Raw genomic sequence first — 21,590 nt, forward strand, 5'->3', positions numbered from 1 at the left:
CCTGAATTTTATGTAAACAGGACGAATAGAGAGAAATGCTCTAATTTCAAATCAAATCTTGCACTGTCCAGTAGAGGGCAGTTGGTTCCAAACACAGAACTTCAATATTTTATACTTGCATCACCAAAGCAAAAAGCCTTACCAATTTGTTTAATTTTTGTTTTTTTAAAAAAATGCAACTAAGGGTTTCACTGAAAAAAATGACCCCTCCCTGCAAGTACACTTCCATGCTCAGCAAAATATAAAATGCAGGTTCACAGAGCTTCTAGATCAGTTATTAAAAAGAGGCCCTCAGAGCCCACATGGTAACATGCTTCCTAGGTGGTTTTTCTGTATGCTGAGGTTTAAGAGCCTCAATAGCAAGTTGGCTTCTCCATTCCCTAATTCTTAAAAGGCACCTGGACATCCATGTATATTGGATTTTCGTGTATATTGGGAAAAGTCGGAGATATCAAAACACTCCAACTATAACTATATGGCTAAAAAAACCAGCTGTCATTACTGCTTGTTTCACTGAACTGATGCTGTTATCTCCCACACATCCTTGCGGGGGAATAACGGTGGCTTTAGGGAGAATGCACCCTGTAGCAAATGCCTGGGGAATATGAATGTTGACAAATAAGCTTAGGGAAATCTCACCATTCCAAGTCCTTGTGCAGTTACCAGTTACACGACCTGGACAATCCCTCTCCAAACTTTAGCTTTTCCCAACTTTAAAGAGAAGTGTATAGTACTTATCCTGGTGATTTCAGAGTTTATAGTACTGACCTTGTAGGTTTCAGAATTTTGTTGTGTGTTGTTTCTGCATGAATTATCCTCATGCCTAGGAAGTTCTCAGTACACATCATGTGTGTCTTCAAGTTTGCTGTTTATTATAATTGCTGATTTGAGAAGCAGGAGCCCTCACTATTTTATTCCCTCTTTAAAGAAGTATGAGTTTGGGTTACTTCATATATCACTTAATTTAAAAACAAACAAACATATTTCTAGTTCCAATTAAGGTTTTTTTTTTTTACTTTTTATCTATCTATCTATCTATCTATTTATTTATTTATTTTGGTGGTAGGGATTGAACCCAGGGCCTTATACATACAAGGCAAGCACTCTACCAACTGAGCTATATCCCCAGCTCAAGGTCTAATTGTTAACAACTTCTTTTCTAAAACATATTTTACATATCTTCCTTCCCAAATTTTAATAATTTCCTTTATACATTTTATATAGAAAAAAAGAAGAGAAAAAAAGGTAGATTTTTTTTTTCACTAGAGTCCCATGTGTTCATATGCTTTCTCTCCAAGAAAATTACTTTGAAGAAGAAAATCTCTTTTCTAGGGAATCATGAGCACCTACAAAGAAAAATAGGTGGCTACAAATTTAATGATGATGTAGCTCACAGATCAAAAGCAATGATGGATGCTCAAGGTCTATCAGAGACCAGGAACAAAGTTATACAAGGGAAAGAGAAAGTTCTGACAGACATGTATGTAAAATGTTGAAAGAGCCAGTTCTTAGTTTGATTCCTCTAAGGAGCATCATTCAAGACAAAGGAATCTATCTTTAAGCAGATCCTTGCCCTCTGGGCCACCTGTATTGCTTCCCATGTCTCTGAACACAGGTGTGATTGTAGGACAGGTACATTTCTGATACACATTCCTTAGTGGGAAAAAACACACAAAAAACACACTGTGTATTGTGAGTTAATAGAGGCAGGCTTCTAGGTCAGCAGGAAAGCTCAAAGCTAAAACAGGAAATAGTGTCCAGTCAGACTAACAGCATGTCAGAGATGAAAAAGAATTACGGGAGTCTGTTTGTCCTTCTTCCTGCCATTGCAAATCTTTACTTATGATTGTTGGCAATTTTAATCTCAGAGATGCCAAGGAAAAAAGTATTCACAAACTTGCTTTTATTGATGGATTCTTTTATTAGCAAGTATTTTTAGAATTTTTCCTGGGAACCTATTCTGGGACATGGGGTTAAGATGAAGCTTCTTGGGATCTTCTATATGGAGTCCTTTTCAGATTCTAAAAGCATCTGGCTGATCCCGGAAAGCTGTCAAGGCTGTTATCATGAAGTGATAAGCAGGAGACTGAATGATTTTATATAAGCAGACTTAAAATGCGACATATGGTCTGCCTTTACATTTTCTCTGTACATTGCATTTTATCTGAGATTGTATAATTCATATTTTAAACATGAAATAGATTAAAGGTCTATAGAGGGATCAGTACTAGTACTTAGCCTCAAGAACACTAGCAAAAAGTAACCCTTCCCGAAAAGAGAACTGGAGACGTATTTGAAACAAAAGTAAACCAGGATAGACAGAAATGCAAAGACTTAGGTTCTAGTTAAAGAACACCAATCACCAACTAGGATTTAGGGATAAAACAGCAAGAACATAATCTCTTCTATCCACAGAAGTTTTGCAAGGATAAGATGATTACACTTAGGCACTCTTGCATATCATTTTGAAAACCTGGTATGTTGTAAATGTATAAGATGGTCTTATTATTCCCTCTTTCACATAAATGACTCATAAAGGATGGAAGGAAGGAAGGATAAAAGGAAGGAAGGAAGGGAGGATAAAAGGAAGGAAGGAAGGGAGGGAGGGAGGAAGGAAGGAAGGAAGGAAGGAAGGAAGGAAGGGAGGAAGGAAGGAAGGAAAGGAGAGTAGTAGACAGGGAGGAAAAACTGAAAAGTAACCAACTAAGCATTTGTAGATAAGTAACATTCAATTTTAACAGAGCTCTCTCCCACATATTCATTTCAGAATTCTCAGTAATTCCCCTGAGTTGGGTTTGTATGGGACGAATATAATGAACCATGGGCAAAACTATGTATTTGTAATAAATGAAGCAGAATAGACTGGGCTTGATAATCTTCTGGGCTTTGTCATAGGCGCGTCCCCAGTTTCCATTGGCCACTGGGTAATGGAATCCTGGCTGGGTCCCCAGGGGGCCAAACTTCTCATTCACATGAAATAGTTATACTCCTACCACTGAGGCCTGCCGGGTGGAGAAAGTGAAATGTTGAGGCTCTTGGGAAATTTTAAGCCCTCATACAAATATAATCTTCAGAAGTCTATAAAATTTCAAATAGTAAAGAAGGGGGATATTATAAAGGTAGGAATCATTCCCTGTGCAGATCAAAGATTGACTTCCTCTTCTCAGTTTGGATGTAGCACTTGGAGTGCTGAGAGAAGGTAGAGGAAGAGGCTCTTTCCACAAGGAGAGGAACTGTCAAGCTTTAACTTGCTTAGATCTGGAATTGTTAACCTAACAGGGAAAAGCAAATTTCAAGCTCCATTTACTTTCAGCAAATCGGGACTTGTCTCAATCTGAGTGCAGTCAGACTTGTTCTTGGGGCGCTATGTTTATCCTATGGCTGCTTCTACCAAAATAACTTGGTTGACAGAATTTGGCTTCAAACCCCACTAAAATGTCAGTAGCATCATCCCCTAGGAAGAGAAGGTGGGGAAATCAAGCTCAAGATTACACAGAGGATGGTATGTGTTTTTTTTTTTAAAAATACATTTCCCTGCTTGTGTCCCTAAATTAGCATATTTCAAGACTACCAGTTAGTCAGAAATGATGAACGTTTGTGATCTCAGATAAACTATTTCAAGGTCTAAATGCCATGAGACAAATTTGATTACATAAACTTACATGTATCGAAAAGGCTACCATTTTGGTATGTGTCTGTGGTGCATACAATTTGGAAGTAGAGCACTCTGTGCCTGGCTCCCCAGACTCTGGGACTTTGGTCATTGTTAGCTTGTCATAGAGCAGGCCTAGTTATAACCTAGGGGAGAATGGCCCTGCAGTTAGAAACACATCCTCACAAAATAATTAGAGAATTGTGATAATATTTGTGTATCTGGGATAAACCTACGGGCAATGTCCCAATTTTTTCCTAATTAACTTATTTATTTAGGGTCTTCATTTATGTTGATACAAAAGGTCATCTAACTGAAAACCAGTGTTCACTATGGTGGTCTGTCCCTTGTTCTTCCAGAAAAAGCACACATTTTCATTTGTAGGTCACTCTCTTCTCCTTGGAGAAGAAAATAAGACGATGACTAAGAAGAATGCATCCCACCAGTTACACTAGGCACTGAGCCAGAATTACAGCTAACACTGCAGGGGTGAGAGGCAATATATTTTAATTGGTGCCTAGGGGTAAAGGTCAATTCTCTTGGAACAATGGGCATCTATGGTCATAATTGACTGAGTCCTCTGTGGGAGTTTGTAAATGTCAGTAATGTACTTTCAAATGAAAGCACAAAGGCTTAGGGCCCAAGGAACAAAGTCAGCATTAAGCAATGGAGAAAATACAGAAATCTGTTAAATAATGCACTATTACGCTATAAAGGGAACCCACAAAAACACAACACATGACATACATTCAAAAGAAAATAGACAGCGTCCCATATCAGGTAAATATCTTCCTAAGATCCTCCATCACTTTCCCCAGCACAAGTTTGGCTATTTTCTTTGAGTCTCTCTCCAATTAAAACACTATAATTATTTGAGTCAAGATGGAGGGGTTTGGTTCCTAAGAAAAGCTACATCCATCCCAGTGAAATTTGGGTTTGCTCGTGGGGAAATCATCTGCATTTGTGAAATTGCAGCTATTATCTCCTTCAACAGAATCTGGACTCTTTTTAGAAAATAGTGGAGAAAAAGATCAAGGACAAGTCAAAATATGTCACACCTGCCAACCCTCCTAGTCCCCACACACATGCTAGGCTGCTTCCCTTAGTGCTACAAATCCCTCCACTGTCTTTTCCTCACTTTCGCCAATATTTTCCTACTGGATCCAGATGCCTGAGGCCTCCTCAGCCTTTCATACGCTTACAGGGACTATATTTTCTAAACTAATAATTAGGATAGTGACTAGGGCTATAGTTCAGTGGTAGAGTGCATGCACAAGGCTCTGGGTTCAGTTCTCAGCACTGCAAGGGAAAAAACAACATGATCTATCAGAGGAGTGTTTTATAAGCTTTGGGATGCAAAAGATCAAGATGCACAATATATAAATAGTAAAAATTATTAAGATTTTAGAAAATGTAAAGCATAGTCTCTATGCCAATGTAAACCCCCTGCTCATTTCTGCCTATAACCCTTCAGTCTGTGAACTGTATGCTGACAGGGCCCTTTGTTATGTATATGAGTATCTCTACTGCCTAGCAGTTAATAAACCTTGGTCCATTGGATTACATTTTCCTATTGTGAATACCATGACCCTATGTCACACCAGTCTACTTCACTGGTCAACCAAAGCCTTTTCATGTTGCTCTCCTGACCATTCCAGATACCATTAAAGGCTCCAGGAATTTGGAGAGAAAAGTCTCTAAGAGTCATGTGCATCATGCAATTCATCACCCTGTTATTTAATTGCATCCCTGTGATGGCAGATACCATAGTGCAAAGTTCAAGCATCTTTTAAATTTATATCCATTTCTATCATGCTTGCAAAGAAACATGCTAGAGTCAGGCATTCAATTACACACATGTCGATCGATTTCTCCTTAATATGACACCACCAAATTTCTCCAATAATTATGACTCACCAATTATTGAAGATAAATGCTGACTATGCCACATCTATGATAAGGTGCATTTTAGTTCTATTAATTCAATATTAATAATGTCACCATTGCCCATTTAGTAATTTTATACGTGAGACAGGGAAAGAACACTTAGAAGAATTGAAAATAAATTTCATTATTACATTGAAATTATAATTCAAATGGGTCTTGGAGACATTTGGGAGTCTAAATAGTCATTATAATCAGATAGTAATGGAAAATAATGTGTTTTAAGAGTCAAAAGATACACATTCATCTGTAACTGCAAATCACTCCAAGCTATGCACTGTGCTCTGTGAACATAGTTCTTCACAGCACATACACAGGAAGACGGTTTTCATCTCCTTTTTCCCTTGTTCTTTGACAAATATTTGCCTTTCTGTGAAAGCTTCCTAGAGTCCCTAAAGATAAAGTAATATGTACATAGCTATTATGATACATAGTTCTGTACTGTAATTGACTGTTTATACATTCATCTCCTCTACCAGGCTGCATAGTTCTTGAGAGCAAGAACAATCTCTAATATTTTTATTCTACTTCCTAGTTGTTAAAAAAAAAAAAAAACATCTGGCACCAAATAGGCATTTTATAACTTTTGGTTGAGTTGACCAATGACAGCATAAGGCATGGCCACATAATTTGAAAGTGACAATAATGATAATAAGGACACTAACATTTCCTAAATGCTTACCATGTGGAGGCACTGTTCTTTGCATGTTTTGATTCTACTTCTCATAGCTACCTTTGATGCCGACAGCATCATTATATTTTACTTTAGAGAAAAAGAATTACATTGTGGTCTCACAACAAACCAGCCAACAAATAGAAACTGGTCTACAGGCACACAACTTGGATGTGGCTTAGCTGGAATTTAGAGCCAGGCACCCTGGCTGCAGGATTCATTATGCCACAATAAAAGTCTCCCCTGAGCAAAACTTACAAAGACACCCTTCAAATAACAAAGGGTAACTCCACAGTGATAGGAAATAGGTGTTTGATGGTATACCAGACAGGTGCAGAAAACTGGTGTGCACAAAGCTAAGAGGCCGTTCCACCCATGAGTGGCTGTACATCTAAGAGGTGGCATGCAAGGGGCACTTGTTCATTAAAAGCAGGCAGCAGTGATGGTATTTGAATATGCGACTGGGGAGCTGGTGTGTCTAGATCTGCGCCTACCACGCCTCCACATTTCAGTCATAATTGTGTTTTTCTTCCTGGCAAAACGAATTTCGGCCACAGCCATCAACATCTTTTGCCCATTTGAAACCACTCAGGAAGAACGGAGAGATAAAGGTAAACTGTACGCTCTCCGAAAGTCTTAATAAGTTCCTGGTAAATTAGCCCTCCTCTCTCTGAGAGATCTCAAGAGATTCTTAAACTTCTACTGCCAGACATATTTATGACTTTATTATTTCGTTTTCTTCTACCCACTTTCTTTTTGTGTGCTTTGTATGAGCTTTCTCTCATCACTACTGTGTTATTTTAAACCTTCTGCAGTAATCTCTGCCATCTTCTCTCTTTGGCCTCACATCTGTGGCTTCCCTCCTATGTCTCTTCTCCTCTTATCATGCAGAATGTTCTCTTTCCCCTATTCTTTATTTTTTTGATTAGCCCTCGTTGTCTTTCCTTACTCCAGGCATGCTCATTTCCTGATGGCAGATGCTGTCAATCATGGCAACACTTATCAGTCTAGTCCCCAAACACAGCCCCACGCAGTCCAAAAAGAACTAACTCTCTCCCAACCCTTGTAGTGAATATACCACACAGTGGGCCTCTCTACCTCTGTCTAAACTCACGAGGCTACTGTGAGCAACTGTTTTTTGTTCTGTAAAACTTATTTAAAGTGACTGACTTGAATGGTTGTGAAATGAGATGCATATTAGAGGTTAGGGACCCAGTAAATGAGGGAAGTGAAGTCCTACAGGAACAAAGGGACGAAACCTCAAAAGAAGATTTATTAAGGGAAAGGCAGGGTCAACAGAAGGGATGTTTGAATGGAAAGGATTTCAGCCCTGAGGCTGGTCATGTTCTCTTAATTTCCCCAGGGAAGAAAAAGTGTTTTTTATTAGAGGTTCATCCACAGCGACTTTGTTTTCCTGACAGCACCAAGAGGCAGCTTGGGGCAGATCTGATATATTGTAGTGAAACATCTCACCCTAGTAAATATGGCAAACTTCCTGTAGCGGCCAGCATTCATCTCCATCCATCACCAGAGCAGCATGGGCTATCCACTAGAAACAAATGTTCTAGATACAGTACGTCAAACACTGGATGATGGAAACTTGTGAGAAACCACGGGGAGTATGCTGGAAGCAAACGGACCAGAATGTTGAAAAGACCCCTGACCATTTTCCACAGCAGAGCGTAACTCCGAACCAACCTGAAACAATGCATTTGAGCTTCATAAAGGGTAAAGGGTGGGCATCTAACACTGAGCCAGCCAGACTTGAGAGGTGGTGGGCTCTAGAAAGGACAGCTGATGAGGCAAAAATAAACACATAAGTAAGCAGACAAGTAAATAAAAAAAAAAAGTCTGCTTCTCAAAAGTTAAGCCATTAGTCTATTACATATATTTGAAGAATGGTTGGCTTCTGAGAGGTATCCTCTTCATATTTGAGAATTTCTGATCACTTGACTACAGGGGCTACCCACCTTTTGAGAACCAGTCAACCACATAATAAATACATAACTTTCATCAATATTCACAATATTTGCAGACTAATTTAGGCAATATTATCTTAATTAACTTGTTTAGAGTAAATAGAAAACAGAATTTTTTTGTGTGTGTGTATGTGTGTTTTGGTAACAGGGACTGAACTCAGGGGCACTCAACCAGTGAGCCACATCCCCAGGCCAATTCTGTATTTTATTTAGAGACAGAGTCTCACTGAGTTACTTAGTACCTAGCCATTGCTGAAGCTTGTTTTGAACTCATGATCCTCTTGCCTCAGCCTCCCAGCCACTGGGATTACAGGCTGTATTTTTTTTTTTTTTTTTTTGTAATAAAGACTACTCGAACTTAGTAAAGATTTCTCTGTGGACTTGTCAATCACCTTTCTATTTTCCTAACTAGCTACATGCATCTTTTTCTTTAAAACATAAATTTGGCTACAAAAATTCTTTATTAAAACCTCAATCATCTGTAAACTCCATCCTCATGAAGTTATAACTTAGGATTTTAAAATCACTCATTTATGATTAATATTTAATATATTAGATTGCATGTGATAGACATAATATCCATGAGGGATAATATGTGCTATGTTGATGAGGCAAGGAATGTGTTTCTACCAAAAATTACTAAGTACTGTTTAATGTTGCATGATGTAAAACAATAAAATACTAGTTAATGTTATCAATTCTGAGAAGTCAGGAAAATTAGGTGATTTGAGGGATTAGTAGAGATGGAGGGGAAAAAAATAAGTTTTTAGAAGCCATGTACTGACCACAAGTTATTGACTAAATTGGATAACATTTTAATATTTTTAAAAAGTATTTGACAACATAAGTTTTAGAGACACACAGTTAATATCCAATGAAAGAAGTAGTTTTTATGTAATTAACATGTTGTGCTAAAATTGATATGACTATGGTTTTATTAGCATTTATTTATGAATTTTATAGGTGTTTGACTTATATAAAATAGTTTGGGGTAGTTGGCTGTTGGAGGTGAGCGTGGAATACAGTGTCCTAGATCAGTGCCTTTTTGTTTTATTTCCACTGTGTTTTGCCAAGCCCAGGAGTTCCACAAGGTTCCCCAGGGCCGCTCTGGCAACAAGGGAGGTGACTAGGGGTCTATTCCTGGTGCTATACTCTTGCTTCAGAGGGTCCTCTGTCCTTATTATTCTGTAGTTTATTTGAAACATAGAGGCTGAAATAACTGTAAGAAAATCACCCAGAGAAAAAAAATAGAAATGCGGCATGCTTTTTTTTTTTTTTTTTTGGATTTTTTATTTATACTGCTCAAGAAAAGAACTGAACAATGTTCAATGGAGCTTAACAGTATAAAACTCAGAAATACCCATCAAAAAAATTCAAAAGAGTTGATCTTTCCCTTTAGCTATGGTTGCCCAGGCTAAGTGGAGAGTAGTAAGCATTTATTCACTAAAAAAGGGCACGTCTGTTGAAGTTTGGAAAATGCCACCACCACTGCGTCTCTGAGTTCACACATGACACTTCTTTATGAATGAAACATACATTCTCTTTAAAAGATTAGAGGCGAATGGATGATCTTGTGTACAAAGGGACAGATAAAAGAGCTAGGGGAGAATGAGCAAGTGTCAAGTGCCCACCAAGGGAAATGTCATCGCCCCCTTTGATGTATTATACAATACTCTAGTTCCCCTTGGCCTCACCAGACAATGTTGAGTGAGTGCTATGCAAAGCCCTGGCATTTTAAATATTAATCATGCTCTTCTTAGGAAAGATGCAATTACACGTTATGGCCTAGAAATGACTAAAACCTATGGGATTCTTGACTGTCCTTGTTTGTTTACTCAAAAGAATTAATTATTTATAATTAATAATTAACTTACAATTAATTATAATTATTGGACTCTGAGAAATTACTGAGTCAAAGCTGGTTTTACAGGACTCGTTCTTCCAAAGTTCCATCCGAGTGTCTAAAACCCACCCTATATTCAATTCAAATACTCCCCATGTGCTGAACACCGACTCTCTACCAAGGTCCTATGTTCAGCATGACAAAGACTACAAAATTGATCAAGGCACCTAATTCCATGTAGGATCTCATGTTCTAAAGGGGAGGTTAGACATAATCAAAAACAAACATAGCGTATTACAATGTGGTACAAGTAGTGGCATTTAAGAGTTACTTCTGCGATTTCACCATTTTAGCTTTTCTTTTACCAGTTTGCGTGTAACCTCAGGCAAGTCACGAGACTCTCTGGGATTCAGTTTCCATCTCTGTTAAACGAAAGAGTAGAATCTGAAAATCCCCACCTTTTGTAGGGTCTGATCCCACAATCCTTCCTGAGAAAAGTTGTCTGACCCTAGCACACACAACTCTTTCCTGTCCCAGGAAAACAAATGACAAGAGGAATTAAGTGTGCCCAGGGTAAAAAGAGACAGGGAGTCAATAATCAAACACTTATTTAGAAAGTGTCACATACAGTATGGTAATTAAAACCTAAACATCTGGAGAAATTGCAAACAGTGTTTAATGCCGGCAGGTACCAAGAGACCTGCAAGAATGATCAATGTGTTCTGTGGAGTGAGGGTCCTAATTATAGGATGAAAGCCTTAGAAGACTCTCAGCAGGAATGATATTAATTAAGAAGTGATAACAGACTAGGAAAGAGAGTAGAATGAAACAGACATTATTACTGTATGTATATATCTGACAGCATGACCAATATGATGCTGCAAATTGTACACTCAGAAAAATGAGAAATTATACGCCATCTATGTATGATATATCAAAGTGCATAAATACATTCTACTGTCCTGTATAACTAATTAAAACTAATTAAAAAAAATAAATCCCTAAAAAAAACAGAAGAAAAAGAAAAAAGAGGTGATAACACAGAAATGAGAGGGAACAGGGAAGCAAAAGGGGCACAGGAAATGAAAAGAACAAATAATATCTAGGTTTTTTTCTTTGCAGGTAACATAGTGTGAAGAGACCATGAGGATATGACAACTGAATGAATTGTCTGTTCTCAGTTTTGTTTTGTTTTTTCTCTCTCTCCAAGAATTTCAGGTAGAGTTTTGTATTCTTTAATCCTTAAAGATGCTATACAACACCTTGTGAAGAAACAGCAAGATAAGGTCAGTTGTGGAATATTGGACAGGTATCACTGATAGCCAGCAGGGTGAAAAAAAAAAAAAAGAAAGAAAGAAATTTTCTTTTTAGGCAGAATACAAATAAACTTAAAGAGAATTTAAGAGCGAGACTGAGATTTCAACATTGATTTTTTTTTCCTTTGCTACATTTGTATTAGTTCTCCCATTTCCCTCTGCATCACAGCTGTTCTTCTCAGGTACAGGTTAAATCATCTTTTCTCCTAGCAGACTATATGTATGTAGCCAATAAACCTCTGGTGACACAAACAAGCCTTGGAATTTATCATGAAGTAGAGGTGGAGGAATTATTCTCCTTCCAAGCCATGGTGACAAATAGTTACCCTGCCTGTCTTCTGGCACTAGGACCCACTTGGTCTTATTCTTTGGGGCCTACCTCATATATCAGGGGCCAGGGAATGGGTGTTTTCTGCAAGAAAGTATGAGTGAGACAGGATAACACCTAAGAGCAGGCTCTCTGTCTTCTAGTCAAGATTTCCTAGATTGACACTGGATGAGATGATAGTTTCTAATGTAATAGACCTATCCAGGGAAACCTGCTATAATTTACAGCAGAAAAGCGGTCAATGGATGATCATCAATTTAAACAGTAAATTAAGGCTTGTTTTATTCTGGACTCTGATCCCAGTAATGCCCTTAACAAGCTGCCTGCAAAGCCAGGACACGATGCCTGCTGTTTGAGACATGATGATTGAAAAAGAACTGCTCTCGCCTTCACAAACACCTAAAAATAGCAATAAGGAGGGGAAGACAAACAGGCTTCTGGGAATGCAGGCAGTTACACGGATGTTGTCAGTTTTTATTCCATTTGCTCCCACCAACATGAAACACAGAAGAAACTCTCTGGTACAAAAGATGTTAACTTGTTACATAGCACCCTAGAGATTTGAAAGAATTATTGTAGCCCTTTAAGGAGCCTGCCCTTTTCACCAGAGGATAGCAGGAGTCCCAGGAGAATTGAAGTGAACTTCAATGCCTTTGTCCTCCATAATTAAAAGAGAGCCTGATAATTCTTTCTTCTGCCTCCTCCTCCTTTTCTTTAAACATAAACTCATATTGATTGAAGCAAATATATTCATACTTTAAAATGCTGTGCAGGTGCTATCCCTTTGGTTCAAATATGTCCCTTTGCGGGGATGGGGGTACATATTTCTTGGTGATAAATTCACCTCATAAGTAGAAAAACTGTACACAAATATACTGCTATGTCAACTTTATTGATTTTTGCACCATTGTAAAGACCTTCATCGTCCTCCAATATATCTTAAATCTATCAGCATCTCAGAAAGTGACCCTGAAGGCCTCATTTATCTGTAGAGGAAAAGATTCTTTGGTTTAGGTTTCCCCATAAACACTGTGATTTAAACATCAGGGGCCACCTCTGCTTCTGCACAGCAACAGGCCTAAAGAAAGCTATTCTCTCACAGCTATTCTCTCACAGTCATAGACAGTGACTTCTCCCTCTCTGGAACTAGGGTCTGCCAAGTCTTCACTCAGAGCAGTTAAAATACCGCTGGCCAAATATCCTTTTCCAAGTCCTCCAAATGGCTACCCATCATGTATGCAGTCTCATTAGTATCAATGTTTCTGAGTGGGTTCTATGGCAGGGCTCTTTTCTCTACTCCCTCTCAAGAGTTCCTTCTAGTCTCAGGAGCTCCATCTGAGCCTGAGAGTGTCACTCTTCAAATCCAACTCCCGTGCACAACCTTAGTGCAAGTGTAAATGACTCACCCAAAGTCACCTGCTGGTTGGCAACAGATTCAAGGCAGGGAGGTCCAGTTCTGAATCTTAGTTCAGGGACCTTTCAAATCAGAAAGCATCACACTGTATTCACAACTAGGATAGAGGATTTGGGAGGTGGGATGTTGATTTGTTTCTCTATTTACCTTGTGGTGTGTAGCATACAGTTTGTTGATTGCTAAATTAAATCTACTAAAAATGTGAACTAGAGGAACAATCAATAGAGATTACGAGGATTAATTCAAAGCCAACAAACAACTAAATCTCATTAAAGAAATAAAGGATAAAGTTTTAGTTCCTCAGTTTGAATCTGTATACAGCAGATCAAAATTGATTAGGTTTAATTATTGATGACGGGCCAATAAAGAGGCAGTAAGGACAAGAGAGGAGTGTTTATGATATAGCTCTAATTTTGAGCTTCACATTATTGAACTGTGTTGTCTGGTACTGTGGTCATCACCCATACACATAACTTAAATATATAAGTTTAATTAAAATTAAATGAAATTAAAAATCCTTTCACTTAGTTATGCTAGTCATATTTCGAATATTCAACAGCCACAAGTTGCTAATGTCAAGAGTATTGGACAGTTTAGAGGAGCATTTCTATCACTGCAGAAAGTTCTACTGGATACTGCTATTTATAGGGGATAATCACTACTATTGCCTCCAATAATTATATGAAGCAGGAGGAACAAGATGATAAGAAAGGAGAATAAAGTGAAAAGAAAACACTGATTAAGCCTTTACTGTCCCGTGCTAAGCACTTGAAATGTCTAATTTCAGATAATTCTTATAACCTCCCTCGTGGGGTAGGTACTATAATTATCCCCATTTTAAATTTGAGGACGCTGTGCTTGGAAAGATTAAGTAAATCACCATACTTATACATTTAGTAATTGGCTTAGCTGGGGTTTTACTCAAGCCATCTAAATTCAGAGTCTATGTTCAACTGTTATGTTGCATTTACTGAAGCACTAGAAATGCTTAGATGTACACCAGAAACACATGATACAGTCCACCTGAGCCCCAATCCAGAGCCAAAGGATGGGACCAGGGCTGGTAGATTTGGAAACACTTACTGGAGTCAGAGTTGAGAATGTTGCTTAAGAGCTAGTATCATTTGCCTTCTACAGTCCAGAGGACAAAAGGTAGAAACTCCTTAAGGTCATTATCAGTACCTAATGACAAATTGGAAATGAAACCCTAGAGATCAGAGCTATCATTATCACAGAATATGTTTTAGGACATATTAATGAGTAACACTATTCTATTTCCTGATGGATACTATTAATTCATGTAATCTATGGGATACTTAGACATAATGTCAGAATTCAGAATTTGAGAGCTGGGCATGATGGCAAAAGCCTATAGTTCTGGTTAATTAGAAGGTGAAGCAAGGGGACTACTTGAGCCCATGGGTTCAAGACCAGCCTGAGCAACACAGCAACCTCTCCCACCCCTAATATTCAGAATTTGGTGACACCAATTTATAAAAATGTCACTCTTCCTTTGAGATAAATGCCATTTTCACTTAAAATTAGACATTTTTTTTTCTGGGAAAATAAAAACTTTGAAGAATAGATGGTCCCTGTTAATAGGAAAGGTATAATAAAGTGGAAAAATTATGATTCCCAAGGAAGAAATCTGAATTCTAGTCCTGATTGTGCATGCAGCTTTGAAATATATGCAAACCACTTTCTTTCTCTAAACCTGAGTTTTCTCATCTGTAAAATAAGGGCATGGAATATTACGATCTCCAAGGTTCCTTGCAGCTAAGATCCAGATCAGGAAGGACTAATCTCAAAGGCAGGGCCCCCTTCCTAATGTTTCTGTGCAGCCTGGACAAATTTTAGAACTGAACCCCTGTCTGCTGTAGGACAATGCATTCACCGAAATTCTAGTTAATATATTTACTCTATGTCAAGGGAACCTGGAACATCAGATGAAAATCCATCTTTTCTCTGTCCTGTCTAAGCTTATTCTAATTCTTGTGCCTGATTGGTCAGTGCTTCTATAAGACACTCAGCAGCATACACTCAGTAAGACTTATTCCATGTAGCTGCCTTTCTAAAATGGAAATGATGCTCCTACTCCTTACCCTCCTACATTCACAGTTGCTGATTAGAAAATTACGATGTGTCAGGCACTTCTATACCTTACCACCCATCAACTCATCTTTACATCTCTAATCGAAGTTTAACTGTAAAGGTTTTTTAGGTATCTAGATAGGTCAGCCAATCAAATTAGAAGTCACACCATGAATCAGGAGCATGCTAAATATACATTTCTTACCTTACGCTTGTTGGTAGGACACACATAAAGGTAGCTCAAGATTGTCTTCAAACCCACTTTATCATTCAGCTTCTCATAGGTTGTCCCATAATCAGTTGACCTGTAATTCAAAGGAGGCTTTAATGAGGACAGAAGTACACGTCATTCGGCTACTTGTCAGTATAATGCATGTTTTACATAGTAGAATGGCTCTCCGGAGGTTTCTAAATGATTCATGTAGTATATAATGATGCTTAATTATGTACACAGTAGCATCATGTGAGTGGTTAGCATTTGCATTTAAATTGAATTGGTAAAAATTAAAACTTCATCTCTCTGCTGCTCCTTAATGTACGCACTTTGCATAAAGGATGTGATTAATTTAAGAAGATTAAGAGGTGAGGGTGTTTCTCGAATTGACCAAAGAAATAAACAGCTTTTAGGCTAGCTATGACATTTCTAAACTTTTGCTTTATCTTTGGTACAGTGGAAAAGCAGGTTCTCCTGATTTATCTACAAACTCTGTTTTCTTTCATGAGTCATAGGATATACGGTGGGTTAGTCCCTTTAAAGGTCATTCAGTCTTTTTCTATTATTTAAGAGCAAGGAAATGTCTTAATAATAAGTGAAATTTCACAACCTTCCCGATGGCCTTTTCCAGTGTTAAGCAACCCAGAGTGAGCAGGATGTTACCTCTTGGCACTGAAACCATCTTTCTTGTAGATTCTCTTATCTTTATTTAGCCACTGGTCAATAACTTATGACTTCAGATTAAAACATGGGTTTTAATCATTATCTTTATGAAAGTCTACGTTGTATTTTGAAAATTTAATTCCAGTAGGTCATCCTGAAACCATGTGCAGTGGGGAATTATAATCTCTATTTGAAGACAGTAGTTGTATAATGTAGGTGACTATTAAACAGTGATAGTTGAGGAACAGGACATCTGGGATTTGAATCCAGGAATCCTGGCCCTAAGCCCTAGGTTATTTTAATTTTATCTCAGCATTTTTTCTTTTCTTTCTTTCTTTAAAAAACAGTAATAAAATTTCCTCTTCATCTCTTTATTTCACAAAGCCAATTTCCTATGAAATTTATTCAATCATTCACATCTGTGGACCTCCTTAAACATACCAAGACTGTGCTAACTGCCAGGATATAAAAATCAGTCCCCTCAAGTATCTAATAGGTAATTCCAACAGTCAGAAATATAAAGAAATGGTTATAATGTGCTAGACACAATGACAGATATTAATAATAATTAGAAGACAAAGTTGGTTTAATCAAAAAAGAACAAAAATAGGGTCATATAAATTTGCTTTGGATCCTGATAAAAACTACAAATTCCTATAGGCCATAATGATAAATAGAGAAAGTCTTTTTTTTTAAAATAATCTCACTTCCATCCACAAAGAGCCTACTCAGAAGAAAACAATGGAGCAAAAAAGTTGGATGAAAGTATTGTTGGAATTAAGAATCAATTCTGCTTTGAAATTCAAGACATTTCATCCTAAAATTTATACCCAGATGGCAAATACCAAAAAGTCTCTATTTTGAAGGATCTGGGTAAAATTTCATATCATTGAGGAATGGAGTGATATATAAAACTTCTTCCAAGAACTATGAACCTTGACAATGAACAGGAGCTTAAAAATAGGAAGTAGGGTGAGCATCTTCAACTAGAAGTCACCTGGTACAAGGAGGATACGTAACTGGCTTTTTCAGGACTAGTCCCCACATTACCACAGTCACATGAACATGGCTTGATGGCCAAGAACATTTGAACAGCATCCCAGAGATCTTTCACAGATCTTATTTGTGAACCACATGGAGATTTCTGAAAATTCTTCTCCCACCCATCTTTCCCTTCTCAAATTCACAGCAAATGTGAGGAGATTTCCTGAAAATTTCTAAAAAATATCTAAGATTTCTTTTCCCCACTCTCAGGCTCACCTTTCTGGCCAACATTTTCTGTCTACTAAGATTTGCTTGTATCCTAAATGTTGTTGGCTTTTTCTAGCTTTTTTATTGTGTAGTTTTTCCTATTCAATATCTGAATAATATTTACAAGTTTAAGAACAAACAAGCAGATGCAATATCTACTTGAGAGTTGGTGGGAGGCAGATGAAATGTGTTCATACTTCTACATTAATATATTTTGCCTAGTGAGATGGAAAAATACAACTTCATTGGATATGAGGGCGTTATTCAAATTTTCTAGGGGAATAATAGGAAAGGAGGCTAGAGAAGTAGGGATAGTCTACAGAGAGTGAGTTTCTTAGAATTTCTATTAATTTCTACTAGTGAATATATTTACATTAATAATACCATACACTACAAAGGCAAATGAGGATTACTTTTTAAGCAATCTGTAGGAAACCATCTTCCGTGTGTGTGTGTGTGTGTGTGTGTGTGTACATGTGTACACACCCATATGCAAGTGTGTATTTAACTCTAATCTAAATGTCACAAGATGACAATGGAGTAAGTGGCTCATACTTGCATTAAACTTTTTTTTTCAGAATTTATGCTTTTATTGCATATTTTAATTATAATATCACTGTACATCAATCCAGTTTCTTCTAGATATCCATCACTATTTTTTGTACTATCTCTTGGATCTTGATTTTATGAAGCTCAAAGATAGAACCAAAATTGTTGATTCTCCATCTCAGCAGACCTGGAGGTCTAACCATCATGGCTTCTGTAATAAGCAATTGACAGAGAAAAAATAATTCATTTTCACACACCCAAATGGTATATAGATTGGCAGTCATCCAGAGTGTTTCACAGCTAGAATGAGAGTGTTGGCGGGTGTTATGGGTAGAACTAACAATAAGCTGGTATATATTGACTGATATGATGGTACAGGAGTGAAAATATTAAATACTTGCAAACCAGCTGGTAGATAGTTATAGTACAAAGATTTCTGAGAAGCTGCTCTTGCAGCCTTACCTCCATAGCCTATCAGGTACCCTCTAGGTCTCTTAACAGTCCAGTAAGCAAAAGATTGAGGATTGGCACAGCAGAGTTCTCAAGAAACTTTCTCTAGCATCAAGACCAGCACCAGTGCTGTTTGGTCAATGTCCATGACAATCAGCCTATGTCCAAGTAGGGGAGACAGTGATCTTGGTGTGGTCCTGCATCCTGGAAAGAAATTATTAGTGCCCAACTGCATCCCCAATTCACAGTTATCATCCTGTGGTCAACTGTGGGAGCCATAGTCTACAAAGAACAAAGGCTCTGAACCAGCAGGTGAGAAGACAGGTTGAGGAGCAGGCTGACCTGTAAGCCAATGTACTGGTTTGTTAAACACCTTAAATATCAACCCTAGGCATAGGGGAAGGGATATTTTCCTGAACTAAATTATTTGGAAATGCTTGATTAGGCAAAATTTAATGTTCCTGTACTTCACAAATTGTATTATTCCAATATGCACCAAGCCTCTTACATACATAATTCATGTAACATTTTCCAAACATATTTGATTATAGGATCTATTATTGAGTGACATCAAATGAGATTAGTGTTCTGAGCAACACTATTTGGGGAAAAATATCAAAAACAAAAATTCAAAAGAAATAAATGAATCTTGGTTTCATGAGGAAAAGAGAAAAATAAAAATATTTAAAATAAATAAAATTTGCAAATGAAAATACCAGCCTGTGCTTACCATAAAGTGACAACTTTTGCAAAGGAAAAAAATCAGAAACAAAAAAAGAAAAAAAGGAAGTGTTCTTGAAATATGCATCATGCACAGACACATTCAAGATGCAATTATGAAGTCTTGAATTCTCAAGTTGTATCATTTTTAAAAAACATTCCAAAGCAAGCATTTTTATCTTCAGGCTTTGTTTGTAGGTTGGCTTATCTATAGATTAAAAACAAAACTTCTGTCAACACCTAGACTATGCTAGAAGTTGAAAGCTTAAAAAAAAAAAAGCAGCATTTCAGGAAAATAAATATTCTAGTGATTAAATCAAAGCTTGCCTCCTTTTGCTTTTGATCTTTAATCTTTATTCTGCCCTTCTTATAAACTTCTTAAATAGTGACTTTCAGAATATTTGAAAACATGTCTTTAAGTATATAAATACACAGAACTGAGATAAGTTGCTATGAAGGGTGGAGAAACCACATCAGAGGCATCCCACCTGCCTTCCAAGAACCTATGATCCCTAGGAGACAACAAAATTCCTCATTACACTTGAAGAAGGGATCAATACAGGATATGCCTAGTTTCCAGAAGAAGTTGCAGATGAAATGTATGATTGGGTCTCTTATAGTCTGTATGCAATCAAATGAGACACTAAATCAACAGCATCTTTTGTAAATTCAATTAATCCATAAAAATCCTTAGCACCTTGACTAGCATACAATCAGCAACCTATTAATGATAGTTTTTGTTATTTGTTTTATATCTTTTTTTCTTGTTTGTATGTTTTTTAAAATTTTTTTGCCCAACATTTACTAAAACCCATAATGTGAGCCTACAAGGAAAATCTCATTGAATCTTATTTTGATTTGGTTTGCTAAGCAGAGAAGACATTTATGGGGGCTTTTACAACATCTTTAAATGCAGCTGAATTTAGTCCATCAGATTTTGAAGGAAACGGGCTAGTTGTTTTATGTAGGACTTGGATCAGAGACTTAATGGTAAGAACTGGAATATGAGAGTTGAAGATTTTATGCTTTGCTTTTATAATAATTTTATCAGAATTCCATTGCTGCATAGGGTATTATGCTTAAAAAATCTAAAAGAAAATAATAGAAAGGATCCTTCACTGGGTGTTTATAATGGAATCCAAACTCTCACATGCAGAATTTTATAAGATGAATATTCACACATATTATAAATAAGGAAGACCTTTTAAAATGTAAAACCAGCCAGGCACAATAGCACATGACTGTAATGGCTCAGGAGGCTGAGACAGGAAGATCACAAGTTCAAAGCCAGCCTCAGCAAGTTAGTGAGGCCCTAAGCAACTTAAGGAGACCCTGTCCCAAATAAAACACAAAAGGGCTGGGGAGATGGCTCAATAGTTAAGCACCCCGAGTTCAATCCTCTATACCAAAAAGATAATAATAATAAAGTAAAATAAAACAAAGGAAAACCAATGTACTTAAGGCCAAACCCACAGAGGTTACACCTTTAATTCCATCCTACCTCTTTCCAAAAGCCACAAGAAGTGACTTGTAGATGGAAAACCAGGTGTATTTAGATAATCTAGTTTAGACTTTCTTAGTAAATGGAACAAGATCTGAAACTGAAGCACTTCATGGTGAAAACCAAAGACTGGGTTTTTCTCATACACACTGAACAGGCAGAAGGCCTTCCATGGAGACTCAATTTTTTTTTTTTAAATTTGAAGTATAAACAGAAATTCTCATAAGGATCTGAGAGCAATGAAAGTTTACTTTAAACCTGTATATATCTTTATATTTGAAATGAGTTTCCTGTACACAGCATGTAGTTAGGTCTTGTTTTTTGGATCCATTGTTACAATCTTTTTTAACTGGTGCATTTAAAATGTTGACATTTTAAAAAGTGATTATCAATACAGTTTGATTAACACTATTGCTTATTACCATTTTCAATTCCTTGTTCTTGTTCTTTGTCCCTATTCTTTTCAACATGTTTTCTACCTTCGGTGGCTTTGAGTGTTTTATATGGTTTTATTTCCTTCCTTTATTAGTCTATCAATTATATTTCTCCTTTTCCTTTATTTTGAATTTGTACTATAAATTTACAACTAATCTAAGTCCATTTTCACATAACACTACACTTCTTCATGAGCAGTGCAATTGTTATGATAGAAAAATATTCCTACATCCTCCCTCTCATCCCTTATATTAACATGATTCATTTCACTTACATAAAAGCAGATACCCATAAATAAATATGAACATCTACAATCAAATATATTATTATTATTTTGAATAACTGGTGTCATTTAGATCAATTAAGAATAAGAAAATGAAAGTTTGTTTATTTTCACTTATTTATTCTCTGATCCTCTTCCTTTCTTTTTGTAGATCTGAGTTTCTGACCTACACCATTTTCTTCTCTGAACAACTTCTTTTAGCAAGTCTTTCGAAGCAAATCTACTGACAAGAAATCCCTCAATTTTTGCTGATGAAGTCCTTATTTGACTTTCAATTTTAAAGG

The 21,590-nt window shown here is 37.0% G+C and overlaps 1 protein-coding gene across 4 annotated transcripts in view; it reads right to left on the minus strand.

Annotated features, from left to right (window-relative positions):
- Nucleotides 1-21,590, minus strand: part of Sorcs1 (sortilin related VPS10 domain containing receptor 1) — a 477,578-nt gene that overhangs the window by 198,192 nt on the left and 257,796 nt on the right. For all 4 annotated transcript variants that reach the window (XM_077798467.1, XM_077798468.1, XM_077798470.1 and 1 more), the window contains exon 3: nucleotides 15,446-15,545. In XM_077798467.1, coding sequence (XP_077654593.1) covers nucleotides 15,446-15,545 — 100 coding nt within the window. The remainder of the gene's footprint in view (nucleotides 1-15,445; nucleotides 15,546-21,590) is intronic.

This window comes from Urocitellus parryii, chromosome 5 (genome assembly GCF_045843805.1).
Source record: "Urocitellus parryii isolate mUroPar1 chromosome 5, mUroPar1.hap1, whole genome shotgun sequence".
Taxonomy (NCBI): Eukaryota; Metazoa; Chordata; class Mammalia; order Rodentia; family Sciuridae; genus Urocitellus; species Urocitellus parryii.